At 38.0% G+C, this 24,191-nt stretch overlaps 1 protein-coding gene across 1 annotated transcript; it reads left to right on the forward strand.

The window, feature by feature from the left end:
* The first annotated feature begins 134 nt into the window (after positions 1-134).
* Positions 135-23,343, forward strand: Boule (boule protein). The gene is made up of 4 exons (XM_028305553.1): positions 135-730; positions 15,414-15,476; positions 17,789-17,945; positions 19,501-23,343. Exons 1-4 carry the CDS (start codon positions 356-358, stop codon positions 19,647-19,649), a joined length of 744 nt encoding a protein of 247 aa, XP_028161354.1. The 5' UTR covers positions 135-355; the 3' UTR covers positions 19,650-23,343.
* The last annotated feature ends 848 nt before the right edge of the window (positions 23,344-24,191 follow it).

Consider the following 24,191-nt stretch of genomic DNA (forward strand, 5'->3'; position numbering starts at 1 on the left):
CGCACAGCGATCGGCAGCGCCGCCCGCATCCTAAAATCGGAACTAAACTCAGAAACGAACCATAGGATACACCGATGTGAACGCATGACCTAAATCCCTCGTACATTAAAAATAGCCGTCGACAATAGCTCAAACACTATTTTTAGTGCGTATCTTTAAATCTGAAAGCATACAGTCTTATCTGGTTGTTGTTTCGGCGACAGATGTGGAGTGCGTAAGGCCGCTCCGCGCACCCATGTACACCTCGCAAAATCGATAGCTCAGCGTCCGTCTCAGTGTCGACTTGTTTTCCATCGAATTTAGTGCTCGCTTAGTCCGCTAGCGTTTTTGTTAGAAGTATCATGTTAAATTAATAATGGAATCGTCAGTAAAGAGGTACATTAGGAGTGATTCAGCGAACTGCGCGCATATGGTTGAGGAGAGTGCAGCGAGTTGTAGAAAAGTGGTGGATCCCCACGAGAAATTGAAAGCGCTGCTGAACTCGCCTGAGGAGGACACGGACGACTCGTTGCCGCCGACGGATGCCCCGAAGTTCGGAACTGTGATACATAATAGAATTTTTGTGGGGGGTTTCTCGTTGACGACGACTGATGAAGACCTGTGGAAGTTCTTCTCTGGGTTCTCGACGGTGACGGCGGCGAGGGTGATCTACGACAGAGCTGGAGTCTCCAAGTGCTACGGGTTCGTGACGTTCGCGAGTCCCCGGGTCGCCAGGCTGATCGTGAAACAGGTTAGTCCTTTGTTTGGTTGAGGACCTTTGACATTTATGAGGCCCTTTTGTTGCTGCTGAGATTTAAAGTGTTTCAAGCTATATGAAAATAGGTAGTATTTATATACGATTTAGTTAATTATTTATGCATCATAATTAGACGTTATTCATAAAATTAATTTGAATGATAATAACAATGAAACATGACAGAAACCCCACGTTTATTAAACAGGAAAAATCTTTTTTCATCTCAAGCGCTATTATTATCATGTTAATTTTAACCAACACACCCGGGTATCACAACTTAGATAAGATTTCACATCTTTTATCTTTCCTCTCGTCATAGATAGTGAAATTCCATAAGAAAAACATCCATCAATGGTTTTCGAATAGAGGAACATACTTACTTACTCGTAGTTTGGAAAATCGCTCGGCAACCTTGACACAGTTTCGGTATTGGGTCAAAAATTTCAAACAGTGTGAGGTCGGACCTCAGTGAATACCTCGCTGCCACATTTCGTGGAATCCACCGGCAATTTATGGGAAATATGCACAAAATACAATGAACTGAATGCTACACATTTACGTCGTAAAATTTCAATGTTATTCAAACAATAAACAATAATATAACGTAAGCTCACGTTGGCGTAGTGGGGAGGGACTTACCTGTGCGTAGGGGGTTCCGGGTTTGATTCCAAGTTGTTTTTTAATAAAAATAAAACAACTTTTATGTCAATAAGTAGGTAGGTAGTTACACGATTTTCTATTGAAAATAGCATAGCTACTTATTACTACTGAATAACATAGGTACCAATGCAATGTTTATCTTGATGATTCTGTTGACGTCCTACTTAGTTACCTACACTGAAAATGTAAAGCGCCAAAAATTTCTTCAACAAAAAAGTGATCAAATTAAATAAAAGAGGAGATAATGCCTAAATGTATAAACGGTACAGCCAACATTAACCCTGCGGCATTTTATGTGTTAGTTATAGGGGCGATTTTCCAAGAATTGTGTTTAGTCGGTCGACTGTACGAAGTTGCGGGTCGAACTCGGTATAGCCGAGTTTAATAACTCTTATCCTCTCTTCTAAAAAGTGCTTCCGCCCTTTCCCCGGCCAAACAATCCGAATCCTCGGAGCTTCGGAGCTTTGACAACTTTGTGCTACTGTCTAAAGCTCTCGAATGGAGTGTTGCTCGGGATCCCAAGACCCTGCTAGGGCCGTGCAAAATGACCAAAAACTAAACAACTGATTTAAAAACGGAATGTTTCTTGACAACTTCAATTAGACCGCGGCTTGGTCCACGTGAATTTCGGTCTGCTATAGCCACAGAAAGATATTGCCTATTGCCACTCGTGGTTACTGGTGAAAGAATTTTAAAAATCAGTAACACCAGTTGAGAGCTATTCACATTTTGTACCTAATTTATAAGTGTTTATTTAATAAAACTAGTTAACTTCATTCTCCTTTTTTTTCATGAAACTTGCGACAAACTAATACGCAAACGATATCTTGTACAAAGCTAGAATTTACTCATTCTCTCGAAAGTAGAGTGGTTTTTAAATTACTAAAAAGTGTTATTTTTTGGCCATGGACTCTTTGCTTACCTAAAGCTTGAGACCAATAAGACAATGCCATATTTTTTAAAGCATTAAATTACCAAAAATTTCTTTATTTTTTCTAAGTACGAATGGGAACCCTACCCAGTGAGGGCGGTTCGATAGCCCCTCTCGCCAAGAGCACTCGTGTTTCTTTGCAAAACCTCTGAGAGGCGCGCGGGTTCCAATGACATTTTTAGGAAGGTTTTCGACAGAGTTTTTTTCACTTTACGTGAAAAGTCACTGTGGTTTTTTAGTTAGATTTTACTGCGAACGATTTTTGCTATCACGACTTTTTTTCTGAAAATTCGACTTACTTAGGTTTGGGACTTTAATTTTACATGCCAGCTAAATAAATAAAAACTATTTCTACGCTTTAAACCACAGTGACCTAGTGTAGTAGCTACTAGACCTATAACTACTAGTTTTTATGACTTTATTACGAATATCGCTACTTCAAATTATGTGCTGACGTCGATTTTTTGCCGCAAACAATATCGCACCAGTCCCAGAGCACAACGCATGCCACTAAAATTTTATCCAGCCTCGAAGGACCAAATGTAAATGCTCACATGTCCACACCTCTAGCTTTCCGTTTGATTCCCATGTATCGGGGGTGCAATAAATCCTTAAGAACCCTCTCAAGCGGACAAATGGTTCCACACAGGATCCCATGAGTTATAGCGGCGACGTGTTCCTTGTTCTCAGATTCTACCTGACATTACGATTTCAAAAGGCTATATACGTCGACTTTTTACAATGGAAAAATGGAAATAAAAGATCGAAGATTTCATACATGTAGAAAGATTTTCAGGTTTTATCGTGCGATCTAGATTTAGGTAAGTATTTTTTGTAATTTAAACATGAAGGAATATGGACAAATCTAGAGGATAAATATTGCTATCACCACTCTTTATGTTCCGAAAATGTTCCGACGGTTAATATTTTCCGTAAAATTAAATCATAATAGGTAATCCAATTTATCGTTGACCTGGAATGAATTTTGGAATATAAACAGCCAAATACAAAAATATACTTATCAGGCATAGGAAATTAGGGCTCCCATAATATAGGTAGAGTAATTTATATTATTTTCCAAGTCTGGATAGGAATCACTCCGGATCATAGATAAGAATAAAATTAAATACTCTCCGGATGTGCCGTTCACTTTTTTTTCTGACTCACAATAGGCATATTGTATTTGACCGCAATCGCACCTGATGTTAAGTAAGATGCCGTCCAGGATGGTACTATCTGCCCTGTAAGTGCCTATTCACTCTCGCCTTGAAAAGGCCCGGATTATGGTGTTCAGGAAAGACACAGCAGGCAGCGAACTTCGACTTTTTCTCCTCCCACACACATCACACTATTAAGGGATAATGCCCGACCTACATTCAGAGCATGAAGTGGGGACGTTGGATTTAATAATGCCGTCGACACTTTCATAACATTCCTTTTTATTTCAGTCCATAATTCATCGACATGACACCGGAATGTACAGTCAGCCGCGGATAAGTGAGTTCAATTGGTGACTTACACCCGTATTCACAAACAAAAGCAGCAAATCGAACGCACAGCGTTGAATAGAGCTCTATTGATTCGTGTGTGACTCTGTGCGTCAACGTGGACTGTGAGACCTCATAGTAATGTTTGTGAATACGAGCGTGAGTTTCTTTCGCCACTTCTCAGCACCAACCGATATGTTGGCCTGAAATTGTGGTAGGGCAAGCTTTATTGGGACGTGTGAAGTGCCCTGAAAAGGACTTAACTGATACCTAAAGAATCGTAAGTCGTCGTTAGGCAATCGTTTTACAAGATTGTGTCGAGTTTAGATAGTAGGTAATCCAACTTTCTGATGTAAACTTGTGTTTTAGAATATTATTGTAGTCCCCTTCTCTCTGTAATAGCTGCAACAAGAACAAGGTTTCTTTTGTTCTTAATAGGTACATCGTAGGATACTACATCTACAAAATACAAAGTACCATATTAAAAGTTTGTGAGTAGGTATACCTACATAATTTACCTAATAGTTCATTTCTAGATAATATTCGGTGGGTCAGGATTTTGGGAATAATAATTCCGAATCTTACCATTGAGTGGAATTATTGGGGAACACTTCCTGGAATATCCCCGACTTGGGTAGTTTTCCTGGTAACAATTTACTAACTAATAATATCTTCCTTCCAAGTTCATCAACTTTACCACTCCGACTGTACTCGATACGAGCTCGATACGTCCAGACAAAATGAAAACGTTTTGTTATTAGTTCGCGTGCCAACACACCCTGATTCGAAACGCGGATGTTCCACAAAAAATGACTTTAAGTCTACGCCATAAAGTTTGATGTTGAACGGCGGCGCTTGATGCTGATAAGGAAAAACGATGCCTAATATCCTGATGGAAATAATCTCGAAACGGAATAGAATTCTCGTTGCAAGGTATTTTATTAATAGGAGAAATATAAAAACGTTTTTTTGTACAGGTTTAAGGCCCGATTCGACCAAATTTTTATCCGAGAATAACTCCTGGTATAACTGGCACATTGACGGTTTCAGTATGGGAAATATGTCGAAACTGACGATTTATTCTGAGATTAATATTTACGACCACGAAGACGTAGCGTGGGCCTCCCACTAGGTGGACCGATGATCTGGTGAGGGTCGCGGGAGGTGCCTGGATGCGAGCGGCGCAGGACCGGTCTTTGTGGAAATCCTTAGGGGAGGCCATTGTCCAGCAGTAAACCTCAGTAGGTATATCTTATACATACCGGGTGTGTACCAAAGGTTTATAATAGCGTTTCAAAGGGTCCGTTCTACTACATCCCCTGGCCCAGTTAAATAAATATATCGTCATCATTGACCAAAACCATAGAATTTGCCAGAAGGAATATCTTCAGTGACCACAAGGTACCTACGTGCTGGATTTGGGACACATTTGAATAGTTAATGTAATACCCTAACCTATACATAATATAACTCGTATACATAAAAGCAATTTATCTAAACATTCTGATCCAACCCCGTACTTCCATCCCCACAACATTTTGGTAATGCCATAGCACTAATAGAAGCAACAAACCATTTCCTTCTTATAATGAGTCAAATCAAAGTGTTATAGTCACGCGCGGTTTTCACGCAATTAAAAAAAAACATACGGGTCGAATTGAGAACCTCCTCCTTTTTTGAAGTCGGTTGAAAATAGTTGCTAAACAGAAATCATTGTGTTGTTACTTAGCATTAATTTATTAATAGTGACATACTATTGTGGCAAACGCTATGACATTGATTTTCAGCAACCCCTCCGTTCCCGGATGGCTGGTAAACATAACATGAGAATATCGCTCCGCCATTTTGAAGAGATTAACAGTATTTACTTTTTATCATTTTAACAAAATAAAAATAATAGTTTTCAGTTATTTATTTATAACTATTTTTATGACTAGACGCGCTCCGCGACTTCGTACGCGTAGAAACTTTTAACCCCTGTTTTACCCCCTTAGAGGTTGAATTTTGTAAAATCGCGTCTTAGTGAGCACCTACGTTTTAAAAGGAACCCCCATGCAAAATTTGCGACTCCTAGTACTTGTACTTTCCGAGATTTCGTGATGAGTGAGTCAGTCAGTGACCTTTCGCTTTAAGGCCATTTAACCATCAGACTCGACAGGAAAAATCGTAATTTAGTTTTAAGCATTTCACACAATGTGCAGGCTGTACAACCCCGGCTATGCGTTGACCCAGATCCGACAGTGAAAGGGTCCCTAATTATAAGGGGAGTGATTGTACATTATTAAAAATATTTCGTCTGCGACACAGCTCGTGCGCGTGGGCTTTCGATGAAAACTGGGCCTTTGTACAGCCTTTTTCAGCCAGTTGGAGTTTTCTGTTAATGGAGCATACTTTTGATATGAAAAAAGTGAGTGGAATGTTATGTGATATAATCTGATAAGCGCTACGTATTATACGAGTACTTTACTAGCTACCTATATCCCTATTATTTGTTGGATTGGTTGGTTAAACTTTGACTTGATATTTTGGCAATACCAGAATTATTAGGAGTAACATAGCAAGGGGAATAAGGGTGTCAATAGCCGTTAGTACATTTTACTATACATAGTTAAATAAAAGTATCTCCGACTGTCTAACTAAAGGCTCAATGTTTTAAACTACGTAAGAGAATTCAATTAATTAAATTTTCGGTCGTTATTGAAATCCTTGGAGGACGCCTTTGTCCAGCTGTGGACGTCATTTAGCTGAGACTTACTTATGAGTATGTCTGAAACCGCAACCGCGTCCGCTTGCCGGAAAACGCGGCGTGGGACATCCACCCACAAGGTGGACCGACGACATCACAAAGGTAGCAGGAAGGCGCTGGACGCAGGCCACTACCAACCGGGCAACATGGAAAGCATTGGGGGAGGCCTATGTTCAGCAGTGGACGTCATTTGGCTGAAACAACGAACGAGCTCCGTATTACTTATGAGTACATGTCTGAAACCGACAACGCTTCCGTTAAATACTTTTTGCGAGTAAGTTAGGTTATTGTAGAGATACTTTAGCTACTTCAGTTTATTTCCAGCTAGTTTTTCTCGCCCATTAATTCCCAACGAAGGGAAGTATAAAATAACCAACACAAGCTCCTGTCTGAATGGCTACACTGGAATATTACCTAACACAAGAGAAAAGGCTGTAGTTGGCTCATCATAAAGTTCAACATTAAAAATTTTCATGAAATTCAAATAGTGTCCCACAAGTAATATTAAAGGCTTGTACTTGCTCTACCTAGCATTTTAGTGCTTTTAGTACTCAGGTAAATTATATTTCTATTACAAAATAAAGCTGTTGATTATCCTATCCACATTAATCTCGTTTCCACTAATGAAGTCTGAAACTCCTGTACAGTCAGGATTTACAGTTAGGCCTCCTACAACTATACATAATTATTGTCTGTTTTACTGTTACGACGAGTAACATGGAAAATTTTGTTTAATTTTTTATTCACGATATATGAAAACGTTAATGTAGAGAGCTTAATACTGAAAACAGCTCCCTATAATAAGAAGTCACGGCCGATTGGAAATATTACTGTAACATAGTGAAAATACTACTATTCTCTGGTGAACAAAATAAGCATAAAAATAATAATAGTCTTCTTTTTGCCCTAATGGAGAATCCTGAACTGATTTAAATAGAATTTGGTAAAGACATAGTTTGACACCCAAGGAAAATCAAAGAATAGTTTTTAATCCCGGATTTTGAAAGGAGGGTAACGCTACCTGTACTATTACTTATTCTGTGGTAACGTGCGCTTGCGCTTGATGAAAGTTTTTCTGCGACAGGACGATATTCATAAGGGGAAAGCCGCTGTCATATAATATGAAGAATAACATTATGTATAGCACTACGTATTTACATCGTGCCAAAATTGTAAATTATACTTTTAAACTTGACACTGAACTTGAAGGTTGATGATCTCTTGCTTGACCTCCAGCTTGCGTTTTAATTATAGTAAGTAGTAGGAAAATGTCATTGATTCTTTGTGCGTTTTTCTTTCACCGTGGCTCTTCTAAAGCGCTAGTGGCGCTAGTGGTCAACAGAATGGGAGACGGACTTAATTAACAATTAAATCTGGATTTAGAGGGTCGAGTGAATATATTATAGCTCTGACTGTTTAGTTATAGGTGCTCTGCGACAGCCAAATCCTTCACCAAGTAGGTATACGAATTACGAGGTCGTTTCGTCCACGAAGACGCGCCCCACCAATTTTTGGTCGAGGAAAGCGCGGGGTGCGGGGAGTTTGATCCGAGCAATCCGAGCGTCATTATTGTAGTGTGCGTGTGCACTAATGAATGATTTAGCGTGTACCGATAACACTCAAACATTAGCAGAAGAATGGTGGGGCGCGTCTTCGTGGATGAAACGATCTATACCCTGATCTCGTCCATGACACCCGTCATCAAATATATTAGGTACCCGCTGATCCTTACCCACACCCTTATAATATCCCTGATGGTCCCCACCGCACGTTTCGCGAATCGATACAGATTGATACCCTGTCCTGTTTAATATTTGTGATGGATGGTGTCCGACGTCATTTGACTGCGGGTACAGTCAGCGGCAATAGTGAAAAATAAAAATTTTCAGTTTCTAACTTTTTTTTTCTATGATTAGAACAACGTGTTCCATAATTAGAACTATTGCTGCTATAATTTAATTAATTTTGTTAGCTGAAAATATTTTTTTGTTCGCGAAAACAGATTTTTTTGAGCTGCATTTTCGCTTGCCATTCTTTCCTTGAGCTTTTATAGACATTCGAACTGGATAATAATAATAATTAAAAAAGTAACTTTTTGCTCTTACTTTCCCTTTAGGCTTTTTATTATAAAATCCAAAACCCAACTCTAATTAGTAAAAGAAAACATAAAAATGCACCAAGAATACTGAAAGATAAGTATTTAGTTGTGATGTGGTGTAAACTGGAATGTAGAGTTAGCACACTGAGACTTTTTAACTGTTATATTTTGCGCAAAACTTGACATAAGCAAATATTTTTAGTGCAGACTGTACCTGCTATGATAGATTCGAATAGCTGGGCCAGACTAGCGTTACATCCTATGTCAAAGGCTGATTTATGTTGTTTGTGGAAGTCAACGCTCTATTTAGTAAAGTTTGGTCTATTATCGTTATACTAGGCGCCGAGTATTGAACGGATCATGCCTAAAATCACTTTCTATTTGGGTCCAAATACTTATTAATACAATTAATATAGTACTATGGGCCACAGTTCCAGCTACCCATTTTCAGTCATTTCGTCTCGTTCTATCGTAAAAAATCACCATTTGATGTGATCGAGAGAAAAAACAGAAATGGATAGCTAGAACTGTGGCCCACTATTATGTACATTTAGTTGGATTAAAATCTACACTCGACATCAAATAAATCGCACCTCCCGCGACAAGCACTTTCAAACATATTATACATCCCCACTTCCCACCAATATTGGCACCATTTAAAAGCCAAGATCTAAACTTCATTTAATTAAAGGAAAGGTTACCCCGAAAATGTGTCTTTAGAAGGATTCCGAGTCACTTCTTCAAAATACATATAGGTAGTTACGCTTGAGCCAAATTTTATGGCTATAAAACTGTTAAATTGGGATTAATCGCTATCCATCTGTTAAAGAGGACACGTGAGATCATTATTTGGTTTTATAACCATAAAAATTGGTCTAATTGATCCCAGAGTTGAGCCCCAAGTGAGGTCTTTTCTCAAGTCACATTTATGGTATATCTACTCGTATGTTAATCGTTTTGAATTAAATGTGGTTTTCTTTAAGTTTATTTATTTATTGGGATTTCAATGTTGTTGGGGCGCCATGATTGTGTCAGAGAAAATCGCACTGCTAAAGTAAAGTTCGTGTTGCGAAAGGTGCGATTTATTTGATGTTTAGTGTAGTTTGCTACTTAAGTAAAAACACAACAATTTCATGTTTTATTTTGTAGAGTCACACTAAACTGTTGTAAGTAATAATCTTTTAAATCTACTTTATTTACTTTTATATTCATTTCTTATTCTTACTTAAGTGTGTGCTGGTATCAAAATCGTTGGTCAACTTTAAAGTTAAAAGGTTACGAATTGCTCGAAAAAAGCCTTATACCTTACCGGCGGAAAACTGATGGATTTTATTGCTCCACTGAAAGTGGCCCTTAAACCTTTTGATTACCTAAGGGTGGGTAGCAATTGGGCAATCAATCAACCCCACAATTAGATGTTATCAATCAAAGGAAGTGTAACCGCCCTAGAACTACAAACACCATTGAAAATTCGGTTTTTGAAAACTAGCTCTGCCCGCGACTTCGTACGCGTGAAAATAGTTTGAATAATATGTGCAATCCCTATTGGCTATAGGTGATGTTATATAGCCTCAAGCCTTCAAATTCAAATGGGCTATCCAACACAAACATATTTTTTCAAATCGCACCAGTAGTTCCTGGGCTTAGCGCGTTTAAATAAACAAACAAACTCTTCAGCTTTACAAATTGTCGTTCGTTAATTGTGTTTAGGTTACCTACTGTGTGATTTACTAAACATAGTTTATAAGAACTTTGTTACTAACACTTTTATGGGCTGTGCCTGAAATAAATACCTTTTATTTTATTTTTATTTATTTATAATATTAGTATAGATGTAATCGCTGTTTGATATTGCCATTTAAAAGTGTGATATTGTAAGGGCATTGTGTAAAACCCATGGAAAACTGTCGAATCATCTATTTTTATTGCAGGCTTAACCTTGTTTACTTTGAAGATTGGATCTATGCAAATAAATAACATTTTCGAAGTCATTTAGATAAGTTAAAAAAGCTTTCCATTGTTGAGACCTAAGTACAAATAATTCCCGTTTTTATGGAAATATCACGCACAGGTAATCACGCTGTGTATCAGAACTTTATTTAGAAGTAAATAACTTTCGGCAAACAATATTATTACATTCCTAAGTAAATTTAACTAATAACTGCCACATTACGTCAGTTAAAATGATTTAATTACGCATTTAAAGGGAAATGCCCTATTATACACACGGTTTAGGGTTGTGGTAGGCTGTTTAACATTTTATCGATAAAGAAATGAAACCTCTCTCTACGTTTAACTCAGAGAAATTACAGTAGGTAATCAATGACTAGTGAACTGTTTAGAGTTTTTTTCTAAATTATGATAATCGTTTAAGGTTTGGTAAGGTTGATTTACGAAATACTTTTTAACAGGCTACAAAATAAAAATCATTACAAAAATAGAGTCGGTATTAAACAGGCAGTACCAACCTACATAAACAAAGAATCAGACATTTCAAACTCGTGATTGATTACAGTACCTACCCTTTTCAAGACAGGTAGGTACCAAGGTTATTACTTGATTTCTTACGCATCACACACCGTGCGTATACCAGCCTACCTCACGAGGTTAGACCATGTTACTAACCACCCAAATACTATCGACACATCATCGACCACAGCCACAACACTATGTCATTTGGCACAGACTCACCATCAATCGTTGTAATGGCAACATGGCCGCCGCTTGCATGGCGGCGACACGAGCCATAAATACCATGAGGCTGCCTTAGACACACCCTGTATAAAGGAGCTGGTTGTAAGGCTTTGAAAGATTTTAAAGTTGATTTAATGAATGCAGTTTTAGCTGAAGAATACACTCCAGATAGGGATAGAAAAGAAAAAAAAATCCCCAACTTACGTGTACATAAGGGAGGTAGAAATTCAAATTTTTATTGTCTTACTTATCAGCTGATTTATGTTACCGATATCTAGCAAAATTATAGCTTTTAGTAGTAAGTCTGTGAACTATGTAGACATAATAAAGATAAAATAGCATAGCGAAGAAACGCGTTAAGAAAATGTATCTATGCATGATTTATAATATGGGCGACTAATGTTCACAGAACTTTACTAAAATGACTCGCTTTCATAACTGACTGGAGAGCACAAGTGACAAATTTCTTACATAGAAATTAGCTTTGAATTAACCGTGACCTGCCTCTAGGATGATCTTTTGGCTTAGTATAAAAACTCATGATATTAATTTTATTATTGCAAGTATACAGGGTGGAATTTTGTAATGCCACCTGGAGGGTAAGTACTCTTAATACTGTAGATAGAAAATTTTACTGAAAGAAAACATTCCTTTATTTTTGAAAAGAAATAGAACTGCATTCAAAGATTTTCGAAAAAAATTCGAAAATTCACTACCATACCATACAATTATCTGTAACATAATTAAAATAATTTAAAAGTTCATGGTTTTCCTTTCATTTTATTTATCAAGTTTGTTAGAGAGATTTTCATCCTTTTACTTAACCCTAACGATCGATGTAATAAAAATACAGGGTGTAATTTTTAACAGATTTTAGTTGATTCGATTTCCGGATGTGACAAGCAAATTTTTGGAAATCTTTGAATGCAGTTCTATTTCTTTTCAAAAATAAAGGAATGTTTTATTTGAGAAAAAATTTCTATCTACAATATTTAGAGTACTTTCCCTCCAGGTGGCATTACAAAATTCCACCCTGTATAGGCTTTTATGTAGCTCTTTTACATGTCCCACCCAGTATTAACCCTACCACTGCTCTGGGACAATAAATGGGCCAGTGCTGAGAAGAAGTAGCGCAAGAAACCCAGTCACTATTGTCAGCCTATTTTGCAAGGGTGTTAATGGACACGGTTAAAGGTACCTCCAGATCACTCTTTCACGCAAAAATGTCCCAAAATGAATGTACGTGAATCTCAAATAATACAAACTCGTCTGCCTTTCCTCGAATGTTAATCCCCCACAAAGACCGTCCAATAAGGTGACGTCACGTCGCCCGATATTACAATTCCCTATTTTCGTATAATATTCCACTCTGTGTGCTTGCTCTAAGAATGTGAAGGTATTTGCGAACTTCCCTCCTGATAAAAATATCCATCCGTCTTCGAATGAAAAATGGGACGGATCTTGGAGCTTGGAATTGAATCTTGAAATCTTGGGCGGAGACAAACACAAGGTAGACAGCAAATATTCTATTTTGCAACGATAATGATGTAGCTATGGTCTGATGTGCTACTTTTTACAGAGTAGATAGTAAGCGGCTGCTTCACAAAGTTTTGTTAGAAGCAGTTATACTGCTTCTACTTAATTTGATCCCTATAAGATTTTCAAATGATTTCATTGAATATGGGATGTGTAACATCAACAGCTGTTGCCTTAGGCTTTTAATGATAAAAAGTTATAGTCATAAGGCTTTCCTGGCATATTTTTTCATCAAAATCTTCTTTTCGAGGCCCCCACTGGTAGAATAAAATACACAGTCTTTTCATAACATGTGAAGTTTGCGAATGCGTTTTCAAATAGAATGCGAATGCCTGAAAAATACACATTTCCTGTAGCACTTTTAACCTAGACTCTCCAAAAACTTACGGCTTTTCAAACCAAATATGCAATGGCAAAGTAAAAACGCATTAAAGAACATTTTCTCCGCAAACATACTAGAATTTGCTATTTCACCTTCCTAAATCTGAGGTCCCATTGAAAGCTTCCGGTCAAGGCTGTTAAACGGCAAGGTTCCAACACACGTACAGGTGGTAGTGATGTGGCGAATATTCGCATTCCAATTTTTATTTCCTTTTTCGTATAATAATCTGAGAGCAGGACAGGCATTATGTGTATACAAACATTGAACTTAACATTGGGTTTTGTTGCCCAGTCGATGAAGCATTGATGTCGTACCCTGATTGCCCAAGCAACTGCACACAGGAGGATTTTAATTAATGCTGTTGACAACGCCATTTTGTAGCGGAGTTCTAGGCTGACACTGTGTAGGTTTGTTGTCGACACGACAAGTAGAAGATTGAACTTAACCGCTAACAGCAATATTAGAGGGAAAGTTATGAATTTTCTGCAAATAAGCTTTCAAAAGTGCTTTTACTCGTACAAGTGCTTCAAAAAAGGAAAGTTTAGTTATTAAATTCGGACAACACAAACAGCGAAATACATGACATACGGACATTGGTACATTTATTTTTTTTATATTTATTATTACATTATTTAGCCATTACATCTTTGATTTAAATAGTGTCTTAAATCCTCTTGAGGTTTGTTTAGACACTATTGTTCTCTATACAAATAAAAATAAACGTTTTAGTATTAGCATTCATGTTTAACATGTAAAACAGAGAAGAAAATAGACGGAAAAACTAAGCAATTCCTACCAAGTGTATTGTCGATGATAGGTAGGTACTGAATAAACATTAATTCTTCTTTCTTTCTTTCAATTCGTTGCAGTTGCGATGTTAATCGTAATCCTAGTTAGGATCTATTCTACCAGTCTGCGAAAGCAACAGTAACTCACTTTCTTTTATAAATCAAAAGCACGACTGGGTAAATCACAACCTTGGTGCCTAAATTCGGAAACCTATTCGTATTCACAACAATGATTTGAAAACATTCCGTTCACATTCTCGAGTATTTTCGAATATTTTCTAGTGATGCAACGAATACTACTTTTACGAATACGAATATTACTATTCGGCGAATACGAAAACGAATATCTCTACATAGTCATGATGAAGGTACTCATAAATTTAAATATTTTTATTATATTAACCATAATTAGTTTTAGTAATTAAATTGGCATTTTTTTGGTATTGTATCACTTTACTTTGTAACTAATCACAAAACAAAATAATACTTGTACAATCGACTTGCTATTGTCTGTCAAATTCCGGAAGAGAACTTGCTTACTACTTTGTTACATACTGACCGGGGGTTTCCCGTCATGTCGTTGTGGTTATAGTGTTCGAAGACACACACGTGTGTGACAAAATTTAAAAAAAGTAAGATTATTTCACCGAATATTCGGTAAATGTCTACTATTCGGCGAATACGAATATTCGTATTCGTATTCGTTGCATCACTAATATTTTCACAATTCACCTCACTAGGGAAGCGCTTTTGTTGTATTATCGGTCGGTTCAGGTGGGGCGAAATCAAATTATAAATGAGCGCTGTTGGTTTTCGCTGTTAACGTCGTTTGTGGCGTATAATGGGTTTTTAGGGTTCCGCTGGTGCGAGTGGAATCCCTTAATGATGAGAGATGCGAATTTAACCCGGTTATGTTTAGAGTACACATGAATACATATATTAGATGTATATTTTAAGATCGTTTTAATTGGAATCAGTAAGGTTTTTGCATTTAGGGTAAACTCTTGATATACTCAAGTACATATTATTATATAAAGTTTAAGTATTGGAGTTAGCAAACAAGTAATGGCCGATTCTTCCTTTAAGATCCATCCGTAGAAAATCCATGGGGAAATCGGGTTTAGATGTTCCCCCATAAATCGAAAGGTGGGATTAACAACCCCATTATGTTGAGAAGGTGACCCAGTTTCTTTCTTTTTTCTCAGCACTGGACCTTTTAATTTTGTTGTCTTTAAACGTACCTAGATTAGGAGCGTGTGAAACTGTTTTAAGTCTTAATTGCAAAAATAAACGACTTTCATAGGCCAGGCGGTATAATTTATTGTGTAAATTAATTGAATATTTTACATTTTCAGAGTGGCGGAGTCATGTTCTCCCCGTTGGGACGTCTCCGAGTAGCACAGGCGGTCAGAAAGCAGGTAAATACTATCCATCATCATCATTAGCTGAAATAAGTTTCTATGTATTTCTTTTAGCGCTCTGATTATTCTTCTATGTTTGTCAAATCAAGATACCACTTAGTGCTTAGTTCCTGGGTTTTAGTGACTAGACCATAGACACACCATCTCAATCCTCGTCCACCATCATTTTAATAAGAACAAGAATAAAAAAATCTTTATTCATCATAACAATGTGGCGGACAAGACAAGAGTAGACATGATTTCTTAAAAATATGCTGGAAAGGCGCCTGCTCAGCAAAAATCGCGACATGGCACAAACGTCATGTCGAAAAGCGGGAACCAAGCCCCTCGACTTTGGTCGACCTTTGGGTCGAGACGGTTTGTTTCACATCACAACCGCTATACGTAGGCCTACCCTACAAACTACGTTCTCTTACTGTGTGCACTGTATACATTTTCAGCTCTATCGAGCTAAAGGGCGCTTCACACTGTGCTTGCCAAGTCGCGGTCTTAACTCGATAGTCCTTCAGTCCTATCGGATAATGGTTATTATCTGTGGCAAATATGAACAGCCCAGTAGCATTTCAGCTTTAGCTATTTAATCGTGTGGATTAATACTAAAAATTGTGGTGACTCTAGCATTTATAGCTAAGTAACGCCTGTATTTACAAAATATACTTGCTTAAGTGAAGCAGCAACTCGAACGCACAGCGTTAAATAGAGCTCTGTGATTGGTTAGTGTGTCACCCTGTGCGTCCACGCGCACTGTGAGACCTCATAGTAATGTTTGTGAATACGCAACTCGAACGCACAGCGTTAAATAGAGCTCTGTGATTGGTTCGTGTGTCACCCTGTGCGTCCACGCGCACTGTGAGACCTCATAGTAATGTTTGTGAATACGGGCGTAAGAGTATTAGGTGTTTTACATACTGGCTAGGCTACTTTATCTCATCATCTCATTTAATTTTGTTTGCAAGATTATCTTTAATTTATTGGCCCCGTCAATGGGGTATGTTTTAAATGAAGTGTTCATAATCTCGAATCTTTCGTAATTCTTTACATAAAAATCTTATCTTTTTCTTATGTTATTGTGATAAACTTTTTGTTGCGTATGAAATCAGCTGGTGTGTGATAACGAAGAAGTGTTGATTGCTTATCACCAAAATTGATAAATCCTATGATAACGTTTTAAGAATAAAGTTAGCGACGTACTCGTAAGTCAGGTATTATTTTCATCTTAATCATAATAAAATGATTTGGTTTGAACCATCCAACTATTATTTTAGTTAGTTTACTACTTTAATGCACAGTATATTTTATGGTGTCTAGCTAGAATATGATAAATGTATACTAAATTCGTTATTATTGCCAGTTCCACAGTTAAACCTTATTGCACGTTCACAGTACTTTAACGTTGGAAAAAATCTGGATTCAAACCGACAACCGATACGAGAGGCATGAGGGCTGCTGACCGCCTATCAATTTTGTACGGCCGACTTGATTGATGATGCTGACATGCATTGACAAATTGCAGCAGAGTTTGAACGATGGACAGTTAAAATGGCGATCGTTTTAAAAGGGTATTTTATTCGTAAATAAGACGAACTTTTAGCAGAAAAATACAGATTTTTAGTCATATTCTGTGCCTGTAAAGCCTCTATGATCCAGTGTCATGAGAATAAAACTCTCTCGTTTCGTAGATTCTGATTTCGATTCCTGGTTAGGACATACACAGTGTGTATTTTACCCGTTTTATTAGAAGATTGGAAGCTTGAATTTAAACTTGAATGTCTGAAAGAAAGAAAAGAAAGCCTATTACTCTGAGAGGTGACCGTAAGAAACCCTACGTCATTTGATACTAAGATAAGTTCCATAGCGCACGTTCAGATAAGTTGTGCTAAGCTTGGAAAAAACAATTATAAAATTCCGATTTGGCCGAAAGTACAAAAATTGGCCAAGTGCGTGTCGTGCCACGCGCAGTGTAGGGTTCCGTTAGTTGTCCGTCGTCATCACAATATATTTTAGAAGCAAGCAATTACTTCATTTAGAGTCACTTTTAATATTTTCTTCTAAGGAATTTTTATTAGATATAAAATTTTATAATACAAGAGTTAAACTACTATTACTCTTAAACTGACTGATCTATATTAACGGTTATAGTTTTCCTTGAAAGTTTAGAAAAAGCACCATTATTATGAGTTATCTTAGTATCAAATGACGTAGGGTTTCTTACGGTCCCAAGTCAAACAGGTAAAATCTAATCTAACCTCCACAGCCTCGGTTCACAAAGAGATAAAATCTTACCTAATCTCCAGGTATTCTCCTTCCAGATGACCCAGTTACCAGTGCTGGACTCGGGAGCGGCGCCGCTACAAGCGCCGCTGTGCTACCAGCTGCTTTGTGCACCGCCGCTTGCGCCACTGCCAGCCTGTGCGCCATGCGAGCTGCCGCCCCCGCCATATGCTGTGTACCCTCTGCCATTTGACAGTAAGTATTCATCAGGTCCTTTGGCCTCTACTGTAGGCGCCGCTGTCGGACTGCGAGCCATGCGAGCTGCCGCCCCCGCCATATGCTGTGTACCCTCTGCCATTTGACAGTAAGTATTCATCAGGTCCTTTGGCCTTTACTGTAGGCGCCGCTGTCGGACTGCGAGCCACGCGAGCTGCCGCCCCCGTCATATACTGTGTACCCTCTGCCATTTGACAGTAAGTCTTCATCAGGTGTTTAAGACCACTGCAGGTGCCGTTGTGCGGTCTGCTAGGTAATAATTATCAGGTCATTTGGCCTGTACTACAGTACCAGCTTCTCCCTCTGGACCGCATTGAACGGAGACCACTACAATGCTGCTAGGCTCGGAGGCAGAGCCGCTACAAGCGCCGCTGTGCTACCAGTTGCTGTGCGCGCCACCATTGGCACCCTTGCCAAACTGCGCGCCCTGCGAGCTGCCGCCCCCGCCATATGCTGTGTACCCTCTGCCATTTGACAGTAAGTCTTCATCAGGTCCTTTAGTCTCCACTACAATGCTGCTAGGCTCGGAGGCAGCGCCGCTACAAGCGCCGCTGTGCTATCAGCTGCTATGTGCACCTCCGCTAGCGCCACTGCCAGCCTGTGCGCCATGCGAGCTGCCGCCCCCGCCATATGCTGTGTACCCTCTGCCATTTGACAGTAAGTCTTCATCAGGTCCTTTAGTCTCCACTACAATGCTGCTAGGCTCGGAGGCAGCGCCGCTACAAGCGCCGCTGTGCTATCAGCTGCTATGTGCACCTCCGCTAGCGCCACTGCCAGCCTGTGCGCCATGCGAGCTGCCGCCCCCACCATATGCTGTGTACCCTCTGCCATTTGACAGTAAGTCGTCATCATCAGGCTGTTTAGGCTCCTCTATAGTGCTGGGCTCAGAAGCAGCGCCACTGCAGGCGCCGCTGTGCTACCAGCTGCTATGTGCACCGCCGCTTGCGCCACTGCCAGCCTGCGCGCCGTGCGAGCTGCCGCCCCCGCCATATGCTGTGTACCCTCTGCCATTTGACAGTAAGTCTTCATCATCAGGTCGTTTAGGCTCCTCTATAGTTCTGGGCTGAGAAGCAGCGTCACTGCAAGCGCCTCTGTGCTACCAGTTGCTGTGCGCGCCACCATTAGCGCTCCTGCCGTATGTTGTGGTGTACCCTCTGCCATTTGATAGTAATTCATTCAGTCAGTCGTTGAGTCTCCATTCCTGGGCTCGGAGGCAGCGCCCCAATAGGTGCCGCTGTTCTATTGTTCACAGCAGCACCACTTTGCGTCGCGACACTACTGGTTTCTATGTATTTCTATGAAAAAACAACCATTATTAGCGACGTCATCTTCTGCTGCTGTGTCGTTGGCTACAAACTTGCACCTTTATTCACAAGGAGCATTTATGTCATACGAATGCCTAGAATTAATGTACTTAATTTGACAAGTTCTGATTAGAAGATCTAGCTTTGTTTTAGATTAATATTAAGAAAACTCCTCTTAAAGGTACTAACCAAATCATTCTATAAATCTTCACCAACTTCGTCTCTTCCAGCCACTCCAGCAATATACGGCCCCCCAGCGCAGTACACGCTAGTCCCGGCCCCCTACTCGGCTCCCTGCTGCGAGCCAGCCTGCTGTGCACCCCTCGACAAGCAGCCCCGTATCCCGCCGCCGCCTCTGCATCCCGCATTCATCTACTAGGCCAGGGCCATTAGTTTCCAGAAGTGTGTCTTCTGAAAGCCTGGGTCTGGGAGCTGGTAAGGTTTTTGCTTTGGAATTTCCAGGTTTCTATAAAGTAAACTTTTCAGGAGGCTTTGATTCCTTTGAAGATGAAGAAATACGACTGCAAAGGATAAGGTTGTTGATGAAAGTTATGATTTCGTCGATAGCAAAGTGAAGTTTTCAAGAGGCTTTGATTCGTTGGACGTAAAGGAAAAGTAACCGAATGCAAAGGATAGGACTGTTGATGAATGAATTGTTAAGGAAGTAGACTAATTAAAAGCAATAAATTCTCAGGTTAAGTAGATTGGAAGAAGTAATGCTAAGGAAGTAAAGGACAAAATGCCTCTTGAAAGTTCTTGGAAATTCAGGAAATAAGCACTCAAGCCTTGTAAAATCAATGCTCCCAGAATCCAGAACCTTTTCGTTAGTTCTCAAGTAGACCAGTTTCCTGTTCACTATGCGTTTTATATCTATCGCATAATGTTCCAGTCACTGGCTTTGATATTTGAGAACGATGACGTACACTTTTGGAAACTAATCTAAGTAGATATTTAAGTGTGTATTTAGGGGATCGTCATCAGAAACTAGAACTGGTTGGTGCAGTGAGAGCATCCTCGTTAATTTTATCAGAAGACGAATAAAAATGACGTGAATTTTAACGTAATCGATGGGAAATTTTCCATCGTCTGCAAGCTTCCTAAATACCCCAATTCCATATTGTCTATCACCACTCCCCCATTGGTAATTAAACATGGTTCCTCTCCTTAAGGTTTGGTTTCTTAGGTTAGTTTCATTTGAAGGTTGTTCCCAAATTGTTCCTTTTGCTCAAGTCTTCCAACTTTATCATGCTCAAGTTGTTTCACTTCCATTAGTTCAAGCCATTGTAATCAGGCGATTTTGTTGTGTTATTAGAGTAAAACTAGCTGTAATATTAAATCTTGCTGTATTTGAAATAATTATAGAGCAAACTTCTTCGAAAGAAACATCAGGTGATCTGTATTCTTCTTATAATGATGATCCTGAGTCCTGATGTTTTATCATCTTGCTAATGAAGTGTGAAATATTTCAATGAAGTTAATATCATCATCATCACCAACAGCCCTTTACAGTCTACTGCTGGACTCCACTTTAGTGGAGGAAAGTTACTTGATGTTATTCAATACAAAGGTGTCCCTAATGCCACAAGAAAATTGCCTGAAGAAATTCCTCCATTACCCTATTTATAGAATTTCGAATTGATTGGGAAACGTGAAAGATCTGGTGTTGAAAGTGTTCATGGTAGGTATAACTTTCTGGTGTGTTTTGACCGTTTTGTCTCCTGTACGTAGTCTGGTTGCTTTTATTTTTAGACTTAAGTGTTAGCTGTACAATCGGTGTAAAAACTGTGGGTTCGTGTGCTATCAGTACTATAATAATGTGCAATGATAATAGATATATAAAATCATTTTAACTTCTTTACTTGACGGAAATTTTCTATTTGCAAGAGAATTTTATCTGTCACCATGTGCAGAGTTGTTCTTAGCAAGTCCATGTACCACAAGATGATTAATTTCTAAAATTAATTTCAAATTCGAAAATCATTGAAGAAATTGGTCATTTTGAAGTGGAATTTTGTGGCAAAAGAAAACATGAAGTAAGTGATTTTATGTATCTATGAAAGATGGGTGTTAGATAATAAAGTGCAAAGTGAGCACAACGATTCATAGCACAAAACGGCTATGTTGCTAGATGTAGAAGACGTTACCTCCGTGGAAAAAGACATATTTGTTGTATTAGCTTGTTATCCTTGAAAAGGAGTTTCGTTTACCTTAGTGTAAGGTTGTTTTCGAAAGCAATTGACATAGACAGAGATATAAACCTATTTTTTAATAAATTTAGTTTTTACATGTTGTTGATTGTCACTTTATTAAATCTGGGGTCCAAATGTGAAGGCATGTAAACATTGAAACTTAATTCTTTTAGCAGATGTCTGTGGTGTATTTGATGTTTATATTTCTACACATGAATGTTTGTTGAAAAGACGACGATAAGAACTTTGTTTCGGATATACAATAGTTGTTGCAGTGTTAATAATCCTTTTGACGTTGTTATTTGCTTGTTTGGTAAATAAATAGATGACCAGGATGTTATAGTTCTCATAAGACTAATTGCAAAGTCAGGAACGCTTATTAATATGATTAGTTATATCGAATTCTATTAAAAATGTTACACTGTAATGTCTTTCTTGTTTTTCTGAGCTTCATCGTTATTTACCAAACAACATGGTTTATTTTATAGACAGTTTGATGGCTACTTTACGTTAGGTGTAATGTTAGTTGTTATTACGTTGTCCACAAGTTTTGATGGATCGAAGTACACAAATCGTCAACGATGTGATATGGGATATTCAATAACGTAGCATTAGTTTTATTTGTTAGAAGACTTAATAGTTTTAGATTCAACACATTTTTAAATAACGTCGTTTGTCTATCACTCGGAAAAATAGGACCAAAGACATTCGCAGAAGCGTGCAAATGGTCACCTGTAGTAGTGAGTCACAAAGTCTCTTAATACGTAAATTCGTTGTAAGTGGGTGTTGATAATTTTTATATTCGTCACTTTTAGAGCTCTTTAATAGAGTTTCCTGTAGACCTAGAGAGCCGATGCTCTTCAACATTTCCAAATTGTGTTGTATTATTAAAATTTTATCACGAGAACTAGCTTGCTCGTACAAGCAATAAATTCTTGCTCTGCCCTTAGTAATAAGGCTTATCTCAATTATTATATTACATCATATACGATTAGTATTACTGGAAATGCGGTCAATTTGTCGTTTTGGATTTTTATGACTATTATTGTTAGTTCTAAGTCTAGTATATTATGTAATCTTGCGATGCTTTTGTGCTCAAGGTGTTATCTTTTTTTTTGTTTTATTTATTTGGTACACTTTTGGCAACTTGGGCTATGTTTTCACAGCGCTTACAATTAAAGCTTTCTTTTCAGCTTTTAATGTATGCTAGTACTTGGCTAGTGAGCTTTGCTTTAGGAACGACACTGGAGCATTTGGTAAATGGAATTGAATGTACACACTCAAAAATAGTCGCATCTGATCTTGCATGGATTTTTCTCTGGCCAGCATGTGATGGTATGGCCGTATCCTCTAAAATAAATTTTATCTTAATTATCACAGTGGAAATCTAAGTGCTTGGCCAGGTTGCACAGACGGGTGCATAGCGTCAAACATATAACGCGTACGGGCGCCATTATCGACACTCGATTAAGATTTCATAATAATATGTTTGAGTACAACAAAGCGATGCGCCTTTGTGTGCAGCCTGGTCAAGCACCATAAGTAGTATTATTTTATCGTATAGTTAAATCGTCGTTTTATTATTTCAAAGCAAAGTGAAAGCATAGCCATTAATTGTGGTCGTATAACTATCATGATGTCATGGATGTTTCGGCATGTTCTGTTGATGCAAAGTGTTGTGAACTCGTAGTCTCTTCTGTGCTATGTGAAGTACAAGATATTTTATATGCGAGCTATTGTAGGTTATTATTAAGCATGAAACTCTATCTATCACTTATCGCTGCTTGGTCTCTATCATGAATATGTATGTCTATTTCTTTATGTGGTATCAATAGCAAAATTTGTAGGACAAACAAAACTTTTTCATTTTATTCTGTCTAAACTGCCGAGTTTATATTATTATCTTTTCTCTTCAACTTTTTTCTACTATTTCTTTAAATATTATTCAACTTAAAGTACCTAGTAATACTCATTATTGTTACAAGCATTATAGTAGTAAAGTTTCCGTATTAAATGGAAAAAAATATCAATTTCGTGTATTGATGGCATGATAAGAGTTTGTTATAGGTAATTTATGATTCTAGCTACAATAATAATATGCAAGATATAGAATCTTAAAGTAATTATTTTGATGTTTTTATAATAGTAGTTTATATCAGTAAAAAACATATGTATTCATGGTATTGGCCTTTTCTACCAATATTGCGTGGCCTAGTGACAACTGCCTGACATATCGGATAATTAATCACTATGCTATAGTATATTATTTTTTGTATAACTTGTCTTGTATATAATCTCTCGCTAGATATATTAGATTCGTGAAATTAAAATGATGTAATTTAGACAATATTACTCTAAACTATATTAGGAAAAATACTAAGGTAAGTAATATAGTGTAATCTATGTCTATATTCTGTGTAAGTGGATCACTCCTATATCTTTTAGCAAAGGCTTAGAAAACGTTGTGATTCAGAAGTTTTGAATATCTAAATGTTGCTAAATTGTGTAAGAAATATAAAAGTATATTAGGGAAGCTACCCTCCTCAGATATCGCTAGATTAGCAGTCAAATTTTGCAGACACGTCTTTAATAAAATATAGCTTAAACTGTCATTTATATTATATTATCATTAATATATTTAATTTTGTTCGTACTTTATATTATTTTCTAGCTAAAACTGTTAATAATATTCAAATTTTCATATAATATAGCCGTTCAGAACTTGAAACAAA

This window comes from Ostrinia furnacalis, unplaced genomic scaffold (assembly GCF_004193835.3).
Source record: "Ostrinia furnacalis isolate ACB-3 unplaced genomic scaffold, ASM419383v2 OfSCF1726, whole genome shotgun sequence".
Classification (NCBI taxonomy): Eukaryota; Metazoa; Arthropoda; class Insecta; order Lepidoptera; family Crambidae; genus Ostrinia; species Ostrinia furnacalis.

Coding starts and splice junctions, on each gene's coding strand:
- Boule (XM_028305553.1), top strand. CDS start 356: ATGGAATCGTCAGTAAAGAGGTACATTAGGAGTGATTCAGCGAACTGC. Junction 731..15,413: donor CCAGGCTGATCGTGAAACAG/GTTAGTCCTTTG, acceptor TTACATTTTCAG/AGTGGCGGAGTCATGTTCTC. Junction 15,477..17,788: donor CACAGGCGGTCAGAAAGCAG/GTAAATACTATC, acceptor TTCTCCTTCCAG/ATGACCCAGTTACCAGTGCT.